General features: G+C 38.5%; 1 protein-coding gene and 1 pseudogene across 1 annotated transcript; both read left to right on the forward strand.

Moving 5' to 3' along the window:
• Positions 1 to 7,851: 7,851 nt before the first annotated feature.
• Positions 7,852 to 8,796, forward strand: LOC118855174 (olfactory receptor 1009-like). Its single transcript, XM_036765266.1, has one exon. The coding sequence runs from the start codon at positions 7,852 to 7,854 to the stop codon at positions 8,794 to 8,796; it is 945 nt and encodes a 314-aa protein (XP_036621161.1).
• Positions 8,797 to 17,095: 8,299 nt separating this feature from the next.
• On the forward strand, positions 17,096 to 18,015 carry LOC118855360 (annotated as a pseudogene).
• Positions 18,016 to 20,176: the final 2,161 nt, after the last annotated feature.

Genomic DNA, 20,176 nt, shown 5'->3' on the forward strand with positions numbered 1-20,176 from the left:
CAAACAACTATATACAAACTATATGTATATGTGAATTGGAGATGATTTGAAAGGGAAATTCTTAGCATTTAGTGGGAAGAAAGAAGCCAGAGAATCCAGGAGATGGAGGTGAGTGGGAAGAAAATTCCAGGCATGGGGTACAGGCAGGGGAAGGAGTCACTACTTTAAAATCAACTTTACTGCTTTGCTTTTTTGGTGAACAAAATAATTTTATTCACGTAGTCATACGGTATATATACTTTCCTGCCTAAAGAGAAAGCATACACTTTAATTCAGGAATAGATGGATATCCAGTAAACATGCAATACATTCTCTCAGACCAGGTTAAATTCTGCTTTTATACATCTACCTTGAGGTGATAATGGTCAGGGATTTCATGCTGTTTTGCATTTTTACAAATGAAGAAACTGAGACTTGCCCAAGTTGATCCCACTGGGAAGTGTCCAATTTGTATTTGAGTCCAGATCTTATCCTCAAGTCCAATTCTGCCAAGCTATGCATCGGCTGCGCTGTCCTATAGAGGGCAGAATTTCACGTTTCAAGGAGCCTAGTTTCACAGTTTAAAGACTCACTCATTCACCATTAAAAATGCAATCTACCACAACATCTCTCCTTCGTAGTGGGACTTCCAAATAGGAAAGGCAGCCATCTATGCCTCTGCCATCTTCACCTGTCTAGGTGAAGGACAATCAACTGTGGGAGAGCTGTCGGAATGTTTCAAAGGAATGGTGCCAATAGAAACACTGAGATATAATATCCACAGGTAGAAATCTGGAACTTGATTTCAGGTTTCACCAGTAGAAAATGCTGCCTGAACATGACTCCTTGAAGTACAAGGACCTAAGTAAGGGAGCTGATAGTGCCACACCACTTTTTTGTGTTTGGATCCTGTGTGAAGTATCATAATAAACTCTGGGGTCCCCACTTTAGACAAGACAAACAAGAGACCATAAAGGGCAAGGTAAGGACCTTTTTTGTGTCTTGGACTCCTTTGGCAGCCGGGAGGAACCTATGACTTCCTCAGGGTAATATTTTTACGTACCTACAACAAAATATATAAAATTCACAAAAGGAATTTCAGTTATTTTGAAATAGTCACACACATATATGACACATACACAATAATTTACATAAAACACATTCACGTACCACTAGTTAAGAATTCTTGGATTAGATAAGGATCTTTCTGACTCTGAAATTCTCATTCTGTGACCTGGGATACATATGGATCGGTGATCATGCTACATAAAGATTGGTTGAAAGAAATGGGAATTTTTAGCCTAGAATCAGAGACACGTTCAGTGTCTTCAAGTCTTTAAAGGGCTCTCATACGTTAGAAGGATTATATTTGTTTTGTTTGACTCCAGAGGAAAGTTCTAATAGTAATGAGGGGAAGCTGCAATGAAGAAAAACCAGGTGTGCTGTCAGCAATTGAAAATCTCACAAACTGGGAAGTAGAAAGGTGCCCCTTCGCTGAAGGTTTCCATGCAGGGGCTATTGAGTAACCACTCATGAAGTGTGTGTTAGGAGGAATTCTTTTTCAGGTATGGATTAGACAGGGTATCTGCTGAAGTTCCTTCTGTTTTTTGTGATTTTGTGATTCTTGGAGACAGCATATGGAAATTTTTCACATTTTCATTAATGAGGAGAATGAATGGCTTTCAATGTTTCAAAGAATGTGTCTGTAATCACCATGCTTAAGATGCTGCACCTCAATATTTTAACAGGTGGTTTTTGAGAGTTCCTATGAGAGTTCATGACTCTGTGACCAATTTGGTGATGATGCCTATCCCTAATTAGCTAGCCTGGGCCTGAGTGGCCAGATGCACAGTCCATCCCTTGGCTTGTACTTAGTCTTTGCAGCTTGGAAAGACTTTCCAGAAATTGTCCTTTCACAGTAAAGCCTTACAGGAGGAATAGTAGGGCAGGTGAATGTCCTCAATGAAGGACAGATAACAATAATTATAGGTGAAATTTTGGGAGTGTTTTAAAGTTCACAAACACTTTACAAACATTACAAGCCTCACAGTAACCCTGTGTGCAGATACGACAGCTGTTGTGACCCCCATTTTAGAGATGAGGAAATTGAAGCTTTGAGAAGTTAAGTAACTTGCCCCTGGTCACATAGTTAGAAAGTTTCAGAAGGAGGATCCCAGTCTTGATGTTCCCTAAGCAAAGTCAGGAATTCTCTCTGTTGTGTCACATCATGTCCTTTAAAGAAAGAGACTATGGCTTTTTTAACAAAGGACAATAAAACAAAAACAAAATGCTTTATGTCCTCAGGGCCTGCAACAAAGCTCATGTTAAGTAGAATTTTTTAAAATTAAATAAAATATAATTGAATTGACTTGAATTAAAAATTTATTGGCTTGGTCAATAGAAGTGCACGCTACATCACAATTGCTTTGCTACTGCTTTTTCTCCCTCCCTCCCTTCCTCCCTTCCTTCCTCCCTTCCTCCCTCCCTCCCTCCCTTCCTTCCTTCCTTCCTTCCTTCTTTCCTTCCTTCCTTCTTTCCCAGTACTTTTTGATCTTTTGATTTTCACAGCAGAGACAACAGGTGCTCTCTTTTGCTATGAAATACACGTTCTGTGTAACTGTGTATCTTTTTTTAATAAACTTCATAGCTTCATTATAATTTCCCAAGGAACTTGAGCCTGTGACAGCTTTTCCCTGGGCCCAGATTTTGCACCAGTTTTCCTCACATGAGGGTCATTAAATTAGTGCTTCCTTTGGAGATGAGTGCCAGTAAGCTAAAGTAAAATCTGATAGACAGCAGGGAGGCTTCTTTACTCTGTAGAGTTGCTAAGGTGGCATTCCTGAAGCTCATGCGTATTCTGTCACGTTTTCCTCATCAAGGTCTAGTGCCTCACGATTTGCCTCTGGGATCAGTACAGGATACCACATAGGGGCACTTAAGAAATATTTATTTGATTGATGGGCTGCCTGAGGACACAAAACAGGTAAATGACTTACCTGTGCTTGTACTACTAGCTTATTTCAGAAGCAAAAACCTCTTTTATGTGAGAAAAATTCGCCCATTCTACCTCCTCCTTCCCCCTTCTCCCTGTGCATCCTTCTTTCTCCCTCCATTTTTAAAAAAGCTCATGCCAAAATAATTGACTCACACTCATGCCCTCTGTCTACATAGACTCCCACTAACTACCCTAATAATGATCAAGTTCTCAGGAATTACTCGAACTCAGGCGTTCTTGACTCTAAGTAAGGACTTCCATCACTCACAGCAGGCTCCCTATTTGCAGTTTTAGATTTTTGGAATTCCAAGACAAATATAACACGATCTCACATTGCTATAGCATTCTAAGTATATGTTGATCATAATAACCAATGTTTACCTAGCACTTTGCAGTTTGTGAAATAATTTTCATCTTATCTCATTTCAGCCACATAAGATAGGTGCTATTATTATCCCAATTTTACAGAGAAAGAAAGTAAAGCTGAAAGAGGGGAAGTTACCTGCCTAAGGTCACACAGATAATGCATGTTTGAACTCAGGTCTTCCTAGTGCTAAATCTGGCCCTCGCTCCACTACACTCCCTGTCTCATAAAAAAGGCAAAAAGCACTTTCTTCACAACAGCACCATGAAGTAGGCATATAAGTCCCATTATCCTCATCTTACAGAGAGGGAAACTAAGCCTGAGAGTGGTGTTGGGCTATTCTCTAGGTAAGGAGGCTAGCAAGTACAAGGGCCAAGACTCCAGTCTAAGTCTTCTGACTCTAAGACTAGTGATTTTGACTCTTTCCTGCACCATCACTCTTGAAGGATGCTGCTTTCTTCTTATGTGTTGTGATTTTTTGGAAGCCATTGTTCTCACCAGAGAAGTCACTAGGGTGGAATAATTGGTGTTTTGTTCCAGTGCATTAGCATTTCTGTCTTTTTTCATTTTATTGGCATATACCACACTCATTTTAAAGAACTGTTTGTTTTTAACATTCGTTTTTTTAAAAATTGAATTCCAAATTTTCTCCCACCCTCCTGCTCTTCCCCCACCCACTGAGAAGGCAAGCAAAATGATATCAATTATACATGTGAAATTACACAAGACATTTCCATATTAGCCATAATTCAAAGAAAGCAAAATTAGTCCTATGTTTGCTTTTGCTTGGTCTAAGATCATGAATGCCACCCCTGCCTTTTTTACTTCACCTGAAGCATAATAGATTCTGTTTCAGTCCACTATTTTAACTCTGTGTTTATCTTGTAAACAATATATAGTTGGATTCTGGTTTCCACTCCATTCTATTCTCTGCTTCCATTTTATGAGTGAGCTCATCTCATTCACATGTATGAATACTAATTATGTATTTCCCTCCATCCTATTTTCTTCTGTTTATCCTTCTCTTCCTCTTTTTATCCTATCCCTCCTAAAAAACCTGTTTTGCTTCTGACCACAGCTTCCCTTAATCTGCCTTGCTTTTTATAATCTTCCCTTATAAATCTTATCCCTGTCCCCTCTTATCCCCTATTAGGTAAAAGAGATTTCAATACCCAACTGTGTGTATACATATTGGTGTGTAAGTATATATGTGTATATGTAACACACACACACACATATTCTCTTTCTGAACTAGATCTGATGAGAGTGAGGCTCAAAAATTACCCACTGCCCCCTCCCTATTTTTTCATCCACTATAAAAGCTTTTCCTTGAAAACCTCTTTTTTTGTGAGAAAAATTTCCCCAATCTAACTCTTCCTTTCCTCTTCTCCCTCTTTCTATCTTTTTTTAAAAAACATCTCATTCCAACATAATTGACTCACATTCATGTCCTCTGTCTCTATAAATTCCTGTCAACTGCCCTAATAATGATCAAGTTCTTAGGAGTTGCATTACTCATCTTCCCATACAGGAATGTAAACATTTTAACCTTATTGAGCCTCTTGTAATTCCTCTTTCAGGCTTAACTTTTAATTTTTCTCTTGTGTCTTCTGTTTGAATGTCAGATTTTCTATTAAGCTCTGGTCTTTTCATTAGGAATGCTTAAAGGTCCTCTTTTTCATTGTATATCCATTCTCCACACCCCCTGCAAAAGACTATACTCAGTTTTGATGAGTAGGTTATTCTTAGTTGTAATCCTAGTTCCTTTGTCTTCTGGCATATCATATGCTAAGCCCTCTGCTCCTTTAACACGGAAACTGCTAAATCTTGTGTGATTCTATATTTGTCCCTGTGATATTTTAATCATTTCTTTCTGGACACTTGCATTATTTTTTTCCTTGACCTGGGAGCTCTGGCTATAATATTCCTGGTAATTTTCATTATGGGATCTCTTTCAAGAGGTGATCAGTAGATTTTTTCAATTTCTATTTTTCCCTCTGGATCTCGGATGTTAGGGTAGTTTTCCTTGACTATTTCCTGAAATATGTTATCTAGGCTTTATTTTTTTTTTGTATCGTGGCTTTCAAGTAAACCAATAATTCTTAAATTATCTTTTCTTGAACAATTTTTCAGGTTAGTTTTTCCTATGAAATATTTCAAATTTTCTTCTGTCATTCTTTTGACTTTGTTTTATTGTTTCCTGATGTCTTCTAGAGTCATTAGCTTCCTCTTCTCCAGTTTGGCTTTCTAAGGAATTCTTTTTTTTCAGTGAGTTTTTGTACTTCTTTTTCCATCTAGCCAATTCTACTTTTTAGGCAATTCTGAGTTAGGTTGGACAGAAAGGCAGTGTGGAAGACAGGAAATAGGCCCTGCATTTGGAGACTAGAAATTGGAACTCAATATCAGTTTCTCATTTAGTAGCTGGGTATTCTCAGGCAAGCCACTTCCCCTCCCTGAACCTCAGTTTCTCTCCTTATAAAAAGAAATGTTTGGATGAGATGGTCTTGAAGATCTGACTATAGATCATATGATACTACAGCTTTGCACAAACTACTTTGGAAAAAGTACAATAATTGAATTTTTTGACATCCAATAAACTTTACAAATTTTTACACCTAAAAAACATTTTAATATGCAATATGTCCTTTTATTATACTTACCTGTTTTGAGCTGATCTGACATTAGACTTACAATATTTTAACATATATTCTTCAGTTCAGCATGAAATTGCAATTTTACCATATTATATATTAAGCTCCCTGTGAAGAACAATACATATTCCCAAGTACACACTTGATAATGGTCCATAGGCTTTCAATTGGAAATTGAATTCCTGGCCAATGACAAATAATTTTTATTCTTCCATTGGATATATTTTTTAACCTTTTATGATATATAGTATGCTAAAAGATCATATTACAATATTTGATCCACATTTATCAATCTCTATAATTTTGAAACAATTCTGCTTTTCAATACATCAACATATTTAGCAGAATTTATCATTCCCTCACTATGGGACAAGATTTTAGCCCCAGGAGAATTTCAATAAAATATTCCTGACTGCAATGTATAGTCTGATGAACATGCCTATATCTAATAGTTTCAAATAGACTTCTTTGACATCAATTTTTATAGCCTTGAAGGAAAAAGTGAGTTTTATGTGGAAAAAATGACCCCTTTTCAATCTTCTGTAATCTAGTCTCTTAATTTTCTTGCCATTTGATATTTGATATCCTGCCCATCATAACAGTGGTTAATAACTCTTTTGTTATTATTATAATTGTTCTTATTGTTTCACTGTCTTAAAACTTTAAGAAGTTCATGTCATGTTGAAAAATTGTTAAAAACCACTCCGTTTCCATAGTCCCAACCAATGTCTTCAGTTATTTTGTGGGCATTAAATAGACTGCTTCTTGTTAGCCTGTCAGGTTTTGCACTTTTAATGATACATTCTTTTTGCTGAAGTGTAACTGCTCTGGTCATAATGTGGTTTTGGGTGATTCTTGAAATACTTGACTTTTCAAACCCATAGCCATGACAATATCTCTAATAGTCACTGAAGTGAGGTCTTGAAGAGTTGTAAACTTTGCATATCATTTTGAAGTAACATTCATTCTTAAAAAACACACAATTTAAAACACAACAAAGGAAATCCATAAAACAATGGTGCATTTCATGAATTCCAAACTGAACCGATAGAGAACTAAGTAGCTGTGGACAAACCAGCTCAATCTACTTTCATTTGGCTAAGGTCAAATAGCTTTAGTCAACTTAATCTCAATACAAACACATGCATGTTACAATTGCTATGACAAAATGAAATCATAGCCAAATCATTGCTTGTCTCAAGTAATTCACACACTACAGTAATTTTGGAGTTTGGAGAACTGAGCAAGATGACAAATTCCTTTGGCTTTTCTAGCATTAAATCAGTTGTTCCAAATTAATTATCATTTATCATCCTTCTTGTTATATTCAAAAAAATTAATGTAAGTACTGACTCAACTTTGACCTCATAAATTTGCAACGCCAGAGCTGGAAACACCACCTCTACCACCATCACCACCGTCACCACCACCACCATTGTTACCACCATCAGTACCATCACCATTACCACCACCACCACTACCACCACCATCACCCCAACAATTATGACAATGCCAACAGCATCAACAAAGCAAAACAAAACAACTCTCTCTTCCCGAGTGATGGTGGATATGTCTTCATAGATATACATTCATATGATTGAAGCTGTTGATTCAAATGACAGGGCAGTAGAGTGGGTTTGAAATTAAGGTTCCTAGATTTAAATCTTGACTCTTAATTATGTGATATTAATGATCATAAGCCTCAGTTTCCTCATCTGCAAAGTGAAAGGATTGAATTAGATGAGTTCTAAGGTGTTATCCAGCTCTACAATTTGAACCATAAGATCCCTCCTACCTCAAAATCCTAAAGCCCTATGATCATATATGTTTATCTTTCCCTCAGCAGAAAGCACCAGGAATAAATGGCCAGTGGAAACTACACCAGAGTCACTGAGTTTATTTTTGTGGGCTTGAAGTATCATCTGAAGTTGCAGATCATCTTTTTCCTTCTGGTTCTACTTTTTTATCTCATTAACATGACAGGCAATTTGGGAATGATCATCCTCATACGAGTGGATGCCCACCTTCACACCGCCATGTATTTTTTTCTCAGCCACCTGTCTTTTGTGGACATGAGCTTCTCTTCCACAGTTGCTCCCAAAATGCTTAAAGACATCTTTGAGGAGAGAAAAACCATCTCTTTCCTGGGCTGTGCCTTGCAGCAATGGTTCTTTGGGCTTTTTGTGACCACTGAATGTTTTCTCTTGGCATCCATGGCCTATGACCGCTATGTTGCTATCTGTGATCCACTGCTTTACCCCATTGCAATGTCCCAGAAACGTTGCAACCAGCTGGTGGCTATCTCCTATACTGCTGGGTTCATAAATACCATGATTCACTCCACTTTTGCTTTCCGTCTCCCCTTCTGTGGCCCAAATGTCATCAATCATTTCTTCTGTGACATCTTTCCCCTTTTCTCCCTCATATGTGCTGATACCAGCATCAATGAGTTATTAGTTTTCGCTATTGCTGGAATTGTTGGTGTCTTCAGCGGCCTGACCATCCTTGTCTCCTACATGTACATCCTCACAGCCATCCTGAGGATCCACTCTGCAGAAGGAAGACAGAAAGCCTTATCTACCTGCTCTTCCCATCTCACTGCTGTCACCATCTTATATGGGACGCTTTTCTTCATTTATGTGCGGCCTAACTCAAGTTTCTCCATGGACACCAATAAACTTGTCTCTGTGTTTTATACTTCAGTTACCCCCATGTTGAACCCCCTCATCTATAGCCTAAGGAACAAGGAGGTCAAAGATGCCATTCACAGGACCATTGCTAAAAGGAAGTTTTGTATTAGAACATGAAATTTCTGGAATGGGAAATTGAATATCATAAGATTAACATGACAGACATATAAGAGAGGTACAAAATTAAAAAAAAAAACAACTTATGGGGTTCAAGTGTGAGGTTAGGGCATCACTATCAAGAAATGATTCTTGAATGATCATAAAACCACAGAACACAGATCTGGAGCTGGAAGAGACCTCAGAGGTTATCTGCACATGTGCAGATACAGATGCTAAAGTCCAGAGAGAGTAAATGCTTTGCTTAAGGTCACAAAGGTAGTAAATGGGAGTTTGAGGATTCAAATTTAGATCTTGTGATTCTATGTTCAGAACCGGTGTCACTTGAGTTGAGGTTTCAAGAATATATAGACATTCACCCGACAAATAAGTGGAAAGCAAGACATTCTAGATGTTAGGCATTTTTTGAATAAAAGGGGGTCACAAAGTGTGTTGGGGGTGGGACCCAGAACAAACCTGAAACAAAGAATGCTTGGAGGAGAGCAATATAAGACGAGCCTGGGAAAGTCGCATGCTTCCAGATAGTGAAGGGCCTTAAATGCAAGATAAAAAGTTTAATTTTTAGTTTAGTAACACAAGCAAGGGGAAACCAGGCGGCACAATGAATAGAGTGCCAGGCTTGGAGTCAGTAGACTCATCTTCCTGAGTTCAAATCTAGTCTCAGACACTTACCAGCTGTGTGACCTTGGGCAAGTCATATGTATATATACACACATATCCTGGAAGGGTCATGGAAGATGGATTAGAATTTAGGGGGAATAGGGGCTAGAATGGAAAAAGGAATACCTGTAAGGAGGATATAGTAAAAGTCTAGGTGGGTAGTAATGATTGTAGGGGAATTGAGAAAAGGAACCAAATTTAGGCACGTTGCAGCGGTGGAATCAACCAGAACTGGTCATTGATCAGAGAGGATTTGAGGGAGACATAACTTCATCATTTTAAATGTGGGAGACTAGATGTATTTATGACAAAGTTGGAATTAATACGAGGTGACTGGGACTTTGCTCTAGATTCTGATTGAGGGAATGCAGTCTTCCTGTACTTGGGGATGAACTTTGTCACCTCTCCTCCAAACCCTATCTCAGTGCTAGACCTTACCAGGCCCAAGCTGCTCTTCACCTCACTCAGGTCCTATATTTATATCTCTGGGTGCCTTTTCACTAATGTGGAAAGGTTACAAGCACTACCTTCTCTCTTTTCAGAGTCATATAGCCTAGAAATCCACATAGATTGGGAGGTTTAAGTTCAGCAGCAGCTGTGAGGTCGGCAGCAAAGGCAGATGGTCCCTGGATATAGGCTCCTGCTTCTCCTTCCCATCCATCAAATAGTAATCACAAACCTAGACCTATCCAAGGCACTATGACCTTTGACCTCAGGGAATCTTCCTCTTTTGTGGTTCAGGGGAATGAACACTGGATTTATGGAAAAAGGACCTGAATTTGCTTGCTGGTTCTGACACTTTCTACCTATGTGTCACTAGGCATACATGATTCTAACCTTTTCATTTTTATGTAACTTCATTCCTGAGAATTGGCCCACGTATACCCCAACTCCATTTATCCTGATTAATAATTTTCTCACTTGGCCACTATTTCAGGAAGGTCTCAGTTATTCTTCATTTCATTATTTCCTCCTTGGCCATTCTTTTCCACCACAAAAAGACCTTCTATAAATGTTTTTGTATACATGGGTCCTTTTCCTTTTCCTTTGTCCTCTTTCGGATTCAGACCCAATAGTGGTATTGCTGCCTGAAATGGTATGCACAGTTTTATAGCCCTTGGGGCATTGTTCAAAATTCTCCTCTAGAATTGTGGGACTAGTTTAACTCTACCAATAGTGTGTTAGCGTACCAGTTTTTCCACATCTCAAGAATTTGTCATTTTACTTTTAACCAATCTGACAGGTATGAGGTGGTGCCTCCGAATTGTTTTAATTTGCATTTCTCTAATAGTGACTTAGAGCATTTTTTTTCTAGTAGACACAGATAGCTTTGAATTCATCCTCCAATAACTGCTTGTCCATATCCTTTGGGCATTTTTTAACTGGGGGATGGCTCTTTAAACAAACGGAACAGCAACCTCTATATTTGAGAAATGAGGCCTTTGTCAGAGAAATTTAATGTAAATTTATTCCCGGTTTCCTGTTTTCTTTCAAATTCACTATGTTTTGCGTAAAATCTTTTTTAATTTCATGAAATAAAAAATTATCTGTTTACCTCCTGTGATCTTCTCCGTCTCTTGTTTGTTCATAAACTCTTCCCTTATCCACAGATTTGAAAGAAGCATTTTCCCAGACTCCTCTAATTTAATTATGACATCACCCTTTATATATGAAGCATGTACCCATTTTGACCTTATCTTGGTATATGGTGTGAAATAGCGGTCTATTCCCATTTTCTGCCAAATTGCTTTCCAGTTTTCCCAGCAGTTTTTGTCAAAAAGTGAGTTCCTTGCCCCCAAAGCTTGGATCTTTGGATTATCAAACAGTAGATTACTATGGCCATTACTATTGTGTATCATGTACCTAATTTGTTCCACTGATCCACCATTCTATGTTTTAGCCAGTACCAGAACTTTTTGCTGATTATCATGTTGTAATATAGTTTGAAATCTGGAACCGCAGCTAGCTTTCTTAACATTTTTTTTCATTGATTCCCTTGATATTCTTGACCTCTTGTTTTTCCAGATGCATTTTGTTATTATATTTTCTAGCTCTATAAAATAACTATTTTTTTTAGTTGGATTGATATGGCACTAAATAAGTAAAGTAATAGGTAGAATTGTCAGTTTTATTTTATTGGCTCAGCCTACCCATGAGCAATGAATATTTCTCCAATTATTTAAATCTGTGTTTACTTCAGTGAAAAGTGTTTTGTAATTGTATTCATATAATTCCCTGGGTTTTTCATGACAATTCAATTCCCAAGTATTTTACATTGTCTACAATTATTTTAAATGGAATTTCTCTTTCTATATGTTGCAGCTGGTTTAGCATATTGAAATGTTGATGATTTATGTTGGATTATTTTATATTCTGCAACTTTGCTGACATTGTTAACTGTTTCAACACTTTTTAGTTGATTCTCTATCATCACATTATCTGCAAAGAGTGATAGTTTTGTTTCCTCATTGCCGACTTTTATTCTTCCAATTTCTTTTTCTTCTCTTATTGCTATAGATAAGATTTTTAGTACAATATTAAATAATAGTGGTGATAATGGATGTCGTTTCTCCACCTCTGATCTTCCCCAATAGGGAAGGCTTCAGGTTTATCCCCATTACAGTTAATGCTTGCTCGTGATTTTAGATAGATACTATTTATCATTTTATGAAATGGTCCCTTTATTCCTATTCTTTCTAGTGTCTTTCATAGGAATGGGTGTTGTATTTTGTCAAAGGCTTTTTCTCCATCTATTGAAATAATCAAATGATTTCTGTTGTTTTTTTTTAATAATATGGTCAACTATGCTAATGTCTTCCTAATACTGAATGAATGCTGTATTCCTGCTATAAATCCTGCTGTATGAGCTCTGTGATATGTACTGTAATCTCCTTCCTATTAATTTATTTAATTTTTTATTCAGTAAGGAAACTAATCTCTAGTTTTCTTTCTCTGCTGTCACTCCCCCTGGTTTAGGTATCGAAACCATATTTGTGTCATAAAAGGAATTTGAGAGGACTCCTTCTTTACTAGTTTTTCAAAATAATTTATACAGTATTAATCCTAACACTCTAGTAGTAAAGAAGAAATAGGTAAAGAAGGAGTCCTCCGAAATTCTTTAAGTATTTGGTAGAAATCACTTTTAAATATATCTGGTCCTGGGGATTTTTCCTTAGGGCATTCATTGATGGTTGGGCCAATTTCTTTTTCTAAGATAAAATTGTTAAGGCATTGTGTTTCCTCTTCTGTTAACCTGGGCAATTTATATTTTTGTAAATATTCATCAATTTTATTTAGATTGTTAGATTTATTGGCATACAATTGGGCAAAATAACTCCAATAATTGCTTTAATTTTATCTTCATTGGAGGTGTATTCATCTTTTTCATTTTTAATATTAGTAATTTGGTTTTTTTCTTTCTTTTTTAATCAAATTATTCAATGGTTTATCTATTTCATTGTTGTTGTTTTTTTCATAAAACCTGATGACCATTAATTGGAGAATTTTTGAACAAGCTGTCATAGAATGGTGATGGAATACTATTGTGCAATAAGAAACGATGAGCAGGAGAGTTTCAGAAAAAACCTGGGAAAGCTTATGTGAACTTATGCAAAGTGAAGTGAACAGAAAGAGGAGAATATTGTATACAGTAAATGTAATATGGTAAGGATAATCTAGTGTGAAAGACTTAGCTTCTCTGATCAAGAAAATGATGCAAGACAATTCCAAAGGCCCCATGATAAAAGATGCTATCCACCTTTAGAAATGGAACTGCTGAACTCTGAGTACAGATTGAAGCTCACTTAAAAAAAAAAACAACTTTATTTTTCTTGTTCTGTTTCTTTTTTCTGTGATTTCCTTTGCAACATAGCCAATATGGAAATGTTTTCTTTGACTTCACTTGCATAACTGATATCAAAATTTTAGCCTTCTCAAAGAAGGGGGCAGGGTGGGATGGAGGGAGAGAATTTAGATCTCAAAAATCAAAAACAGATGATTGTTAACTATCTTTTACACTTAATTGTGAAATATTTAATGAAATAAAATATATTACAAATAAAATAAAGCAGAACAGAAATGATATTACTGGCACTGCCTCAGAAAATTATGAGGAATATGTTTAGCAAACCTTAAAGTAAATGTGATTGGCAATCAGCATTATTATTCCTGCATAATTCTTAAGTAATTTGAAAACACAATAAGCCTCCTCTGAGAATCTCAGCTCCAATTTTTCAGGAAAGCAACTAATGATGACTGTTTCATTTGAACTTTCTTCATCCCCTGAGACCAGAGATGCCCAGGAGAGCAGGTCCCAATGCCAGCAGGTTGGTTTATGTGTCCCCACATTTGGAGCACCTGAAGAGATGCCATCTTAGGATGTCAGTCAGCCTGGAGTTGATGGAAACAGGACACCTCTGAATAATATAACTTCTCCTAAAATGAAGCCAATTTCCCATTATTTCCAAAGAACTGTATATGTTTAATGTCTTGGAAGAGAAGAAGAGCCAGGAGGAAGAGTGTCAGAGGAATAGAGGGGCTTGTTCTGAGGCTGGGCACAATCCTTTCACCTAGGAGGCTCTGCTGAAGGGGTGAGTAGCAGGACTTCTGACATTGTTGAGTTACCAAGTGACCTGCTGGGGAATGGATACATCACCCCTGGGAGTCAGGGTTCTTGGAATCTATAGCTAAAAGGTGCTGATAGGGGATCCAGTCCATCCTCTTCATTTTGCAGGAAAAGAAACTGAGGCAGCTAGTTGGCTCAGTGCATAGACTTCTAGACATGGAGTTCAATTGGCCTTATACCCTTACTAGCAGTGTGATCCTAGGCAGCTCACGTAACCTCTGTCAGCCTCAGTTTCCTCATTAGGAAAATGAGGAGAAAAAAGAAAGATATTCCCTTCCCTCTTATCTTCCCCCATATAGGTTTTGGAGATGGGTCTAAGAAAAGCACAGACCCTGTGGCAGACATGCCCTTCTCTTAAAGGTTTCAACATCCATTGGGCAGAGTAGTAGGAAATAATGCAAAGAGCACTGAACGGGGTGTCTGGACACCTGAGTTTCTCTTCCATGTCTTCAACTGACTCAGGACTGAGAGCACAGAGAAGGTTACTGTGACTTTGGACAAGTCACTCGACCTCCCCAGGCCTCAGCTTCCTCATCTGTGACTCAGAGAGGCCGGGAAAGCTAGCTTCCATGTCACCTTTCATTTGGGCCATTCTACATCCCATGGTTTAGGGGCCCTTTGTTCAACTCTAACATTGTACGTACTAAGGGCCCGGCCAGCTCTGACCTTTAGACTTGGCTTCTTTGGATTCTGCCAGCTTTGAAATTGTGTGCTTCTCTGAAGACAAATGCCCCTTCCAAACTCATTGTTTCCATCTATTCAGAGCTACCATGCCAGAGTGGATATCTGGACATTTTGGGTTCATGTCTTACCTCTGACACATACTGGCAAAGTGACCCTGCACAAGTCACCTTACTCTCTCACTGCTCTCTGCAAATCTCCAAGATTCTCCATTGCAGACAAAGTGCAGACCTGCATTGACAGAGGGAGTTTTCTCACCTGGGCTACCCTTTGTCCAGTTTAATCACAAAGCCCATCCCTACTGAATCAACCAGCCTTGATTAATCCCCTACTGAGCACCATTGGTGGGAGTAACCCGTTTTAGAAATTTGAGGGGATTTGGCCTGTGAGAAGAATCAATGCAGTAAGTGGACTGAGTTGCATTTTCTGTTCTCAAACTAGAAAAGGAAAGGTACAGGGAATATACTTATTGTTTTCCAGACCCACCTTTTTTCACTCAGTAGGAACTTATCCACTAAGATCCAGCCACCCGTAACTAAGTGGCTCCAAATAACTTTTATATTCTAAATGTTCAACCCTCCTGCAAAGGGGGAAAAGGAGATTTTCCACCATTTAGTGGTAGAGATTCTAGAGATAATTGTGATCTAGAAGAGCAATCACATCTGAAGAAATGATTGATGATTGAAATAAGTGTACCAGTTTTTAGAGGCACTTCTGTGAAGGGGAGAGATCTAATTATAATGTGTAATTCCTGGTATATTTGCAAAAAAGTAACTTCTGGATAACATCAACAGAGCTCCACTGTAGAGATTTGTAGTTCTGGTGTAAGGTTCATATAAGATCCCTCTTCAGAAACTCGAAATCCTTAAGAAATATCTTTGCCCAGGCCATCGAAGTATTGAGAGAGTCAGAGATCCTGAACCAGGTTACCTAAACATAGATTGGTGATCAGCCTTAAGCACAGCAGGCTATATACGATTTCTAAGAGAAAAAGACAGACTTAGAAGCGAGAACGGCAAGATTGGAAATATATTTAAGGAAATGAGGAAGCGTGGCAGGTAGAGTGCTGGGGTTCATATCTGGCCTCAAACACTTAACTGTGTGACCCTGGAAAAGTCACTTAACCTCTGTCTGCCTCAGCTTTTTCATGTATAAAATGGGAAAATAATCACATGTACCTCCAAGGCTTATTGTGAGGATCACCTCAGCACATGTGAAGAGCTTTGTAAAACTTAAAGCACTGTGGAAATGCTAGTCATCACTGGTGATTTGGACACAGACAATGTGGCCATTTGGTTTGCTTGACTCTGAATATTTGTTGAAAGAGGCTTGTTTGGTTGTTTAATTTAGAAGTAGTGTGAGAGTGGAAATAAATGCTTGTTTATTGAAAAAAAATTAAATAAAGAATAGCATTTACATTTGATAATGACATTTAGAACTAGGAGAGGCCTTAAGGAAGGATCCGTCAGTCTAACTCATTCACTTTATAGGTGTGGCCCCATTGCAGCTGTGGGCACTGCTGGGGAGTGAAGATTTCCTAGCCTGAAAGAGGGGGTGAAGGATTAACTAGCTGGGATCTGTGTGAGTCTGCTGAGAGGGGACACAGAGGGAGGAATAATGGGAAGGGCTGACCTGATCCCAAGGGAAGGACTTGGCTTCTCCAGATTGACCAGCATAAAAAGCAGCTGGAACCTCGCCTTGCCTCCAGATCCATTTAGGGAGTGATATGCTAGGGTACACCTTCCTGCTTTCATCACTGTACCTCACAAAGCTGTTGAGACTTGCTGAATGTAACCACTCTCCATTTCTTCTTCATTTTTCACTAAAGATAATATTTGTGAAGTCTTTAGCACAGTGTGTGGCACATAGTCAATGCTATATAAAAGTTTATTCCCTTACTCCTTCCTTCTTCTCTCTTCTCATATTTATCTTTGTTACAAGAAAAGGTTCTTTGGGCAGAGGAGGGAGGATGCATATATTCCTAAATGAAGTTAATGTAAAAATAAAGTATCAATAAAAATAAAATTATTTAAGATTAAATCATCATGGTAGGAAACTAAAGGGGATTTTCTTTTTTTTCTTTTTTTTTTTTTTGCAGCAGGGAAGGCAGGGCAATTGGGGTTAAGTGACTTGCCGAAGGTCACACAGCTAGTAAGTGTGTCAAGTGTCTGAGGCTGGATTTGAACTCAGGTCCTCCTGACTTTAGGGCTGGTGCTCTACTCACTGTGCCACCTAGCTGTCCCTAAAGGATATTTTCATTCCCAGTCATGGGTGCTTATAATTTTGTCTTTGTCCTTCTTTTTGCCTCTTTCATCTGCAGATCTCATGCTAGTCATGACACAAGGAAATGGCACCACAGGGACTGAATTCATTCTGCTGGGATTTTTTGTTCAGCAAGAGGTGCAGTACGCTCTTTTCCTTGTGTTTCTCATCATCTATGTCATCTCTCTAGTAGGCAATGCTGGAATGATCCTCCTCATCAATATTGATTCTCGCCTTCACAGCCCCATGTACTTTTTCCTACAACATTTGTCTTTTGTTGACCTGTGTTATACATCTGCTATCACTCCTAAGATGTTACTAAACTTCTTGGTTTCCCACAAGTCTATCTCCTTCTCAGGATGTGTGTTACAATTAGAGGTTTACGAAATTTTTGCCAGCACTGAATGCTACCTTCTCACCGCCATGGCCATAGATCGGTATGTGGCCATCTGTAAACCTCTGCGCTATCCAATGATCATGTCCCGAAGAGCCTGCATGCAGCTGGTGGCTGGATCTTATTTCATGGGTTCTGTTACTGCATCCATTCAAATTGGCTTTCTCTTTTCCCTATCTTTCTGTAACTCCAACATAATCAATCACTTTTTCTGTGATGCTCCCCCACTTCTTGCCCTTTCCTGTTCCAGTATTGATATGAATGTCATGACGTTAATTATCATTTCAGGCTTCAACCTGTGATGATTGTATTCTTCTCCTACATGTACATCCTGTCTGCAATCTTGAAGATGCTCTCTGCCACAGGGAGACACAAAGCCTTTTCCACCTGTGCCTCCCACCTGACAGCTGTCACCATTTTGTATGGGACTCTTTTTTACATGTATTTACATCCTTCTTCCAGTGAGACCCAGGAAAACGACAAAGTAGCCTCTGTATTTTATGGCATCATCATCCCCGTGCTAAACCCCCTCATCTACAGTTTAAGAAACAAGGAAGTCAAAGAGACGGTGAAAATTCTAGGGAAGAGTTGCTCATGATTCCAGCCTTCTGTTCCAATGGCTCAGTTCAGAAAAGCATCCAGAGAAAGACTATCCTAACTCCTTTCTTTAAAAGATAGGCAACATCTCAGCTTTGGGGGATGTGACAAATTAGGGACAGAAGTTGCAAAGATCCAAACAGAATTAACCTTCGAATAGCTTATGAAAATAATCAAAGAATTTTCAAAATTCTTAATATAATTATAATAGTTAGTAGCCTTATTGATGGATACAGTGGTGATAGCAGTGGTTCTGGCTTTCTTTTATTTATCGCTAAGATGCTTTCACATTTTAGCAAAGGAGGGAGACTCAAAACAGCAAGGTAGTCAGTGTAGAAAACTCCCACAGGAGAAACTGCCTCCAGTGACCTCCCCTAGAGCAGAAGATGAACTTGTAACATTTCTGACACTACTGGTACATCACACAGTTTCTGGGGAACAATGAGGAGTTTAGTGACTTGTCCATTGTTGCACAACTGGAATGTGTCAAAGACAAGACTGGAATACAGATTGTCCTCACTACGCACCATGGCCTAAAACTTCTCACGTGATTTATTTAGCTCTCTGCAATTACACTCTTAGGTAGTTAGTACAACATTATTTTCTCTACTTCATACTACGAAAGCTAAAGATAAAAATATCACCTAAAAGTAATTTTTTTCCATGATTTAATGGAATGTTAAGTCTGGCAGGGATCTTACCTCATGTTACCAAGATAGAACTTAATTCCAAAGAGAGGAAGTGACTTATTCAAGGCAATAAAACTTTTTGTGGAAGTAGAGACATTGTTTGTCCAGATTCAAGGAAAATGGAAAGCTGCACGACCAGACTACTGGGAGAGTGTCCATTCGTGGTAAGTAGGGAGCTGCATGATGCACCCAAAGACGTAAATTGTGAAGGTTCAATGAATAATTGGATTGTCACCACCACCAGCCACTCAATTTAAAGCAAGCGAAAAGATACTTAGTCTTGAAACATTTACAAAATGGCATATTTTGATTATTCGCTAGGCATAAAAAGATTTGGCTACCTCTTTATATTAACCAAAGGCATTTCAATTAGGGGCAATGGGAAGTCCCTTCTGATTGGATAAGAGACTTGGTCACTTCCCATGGATCTTTTCCAAAAGGCTGATTCAGAGCTGAAGAGAGAGCTTTTTGAGCTTCTGATAACAGAGGTAAAGTGTAGCCATCAAGGGCTGAGACAGAAAGAAGGCATCTGGAGAAAGGAGAAAGAGAAGATAGGACTGAGCTGTGGTAGAAAAGGGAAGTTCTGAGAAAGACCATCAGGTCTATAGGCTTCTTGGAGTAGAAGACTTGGTCTGACTCCCCTGGAGATACCCATCTCCTCAAGAACAGAGGGAAGCTCCAAGAAAAGCTTTGCTTTTTCCTCAGTTTCCCATCCCAAGGTCTATCTATTAAGAGATGATTATACTTTGCTGGTTATTTTCCCAAACATTTTCAGGAACATGAATTTTGCATCAACCTCAAAGAGGACAGAGAAAAATATAAATGTCAAACCTTTGCCTAATTTTTAGGACTTTTCCTAAAAGGGGGATCAAAGTGATTGGGTTGGTATTCATCATTTTTCATTTAATATAAAATCCCTAATGCAACAGAGGAGGAATGCACATGGATAGGATACCACTGCTAGGCTTAAAACAGTTTATTGCAATGTTATATGAGTTACATAACTTCCTTCGCTAAAACATGGCCCATTCAGATCAATGTCCACCAGCCTGGTTCAGTCATCTGACCATCAAAGGAGATCTAGGACATTTTGGGGGATAAGAATGAGCAAGAAATTTCTGCAAATACATCTTGACCAGTAGGAACCCAAACTCTGGTTCCCTGGGTGTCCAGGAAATGTTTGTTGAATGGACTTGCTCTAGACAACTGGGCAATAGCCAGAGGTCTAAATATCGTAGAGAGGATCTCAGCTTGGAAAAGACCTCAGAGGCCATCTATTCAAATACTCTCACTGAACAGATGAGAAAACTGAGGCACAGAGGCTAAGTGACCTTTCCAGTGTCACGTAAGTAAGAAGGGGCAGTATCAAGATTCAAAACCAGGTCTTCAGACTCAAAGTCTGGAACTGTGTCATTGTACTAAGGGTTTTTATCTGTTTGTTTTATGCTGAGAGGCCTCCATATGACCCTATAT

Source organism: Trichosurus vulpecula, chromosome 6 (genome assembly GCF_011100635.1).
Source record: "Trichosurus vulpecula isolate mTriVul1 chromosome 6, mTriVul1.pri, whole genome shotgun sequence".
Classification (NCBI taxonomy): domain Eukaryota; kingdom Metazoa; phylum Chordata; class Mammalia; order Diprotodontia; family Phalangeridae; genus Trichosurus; species Trichosurus vulpecula.

What these genes read in the sequence shown, in the direction of transcription:
- LOC118855174 (XM_036765266.1), top strand. Translation starts at nt 7,852, where the DNA reads ATGGCCAGTGGAAACTACACCAGAGTCACTGAGTTTATTTTTGTGGGC.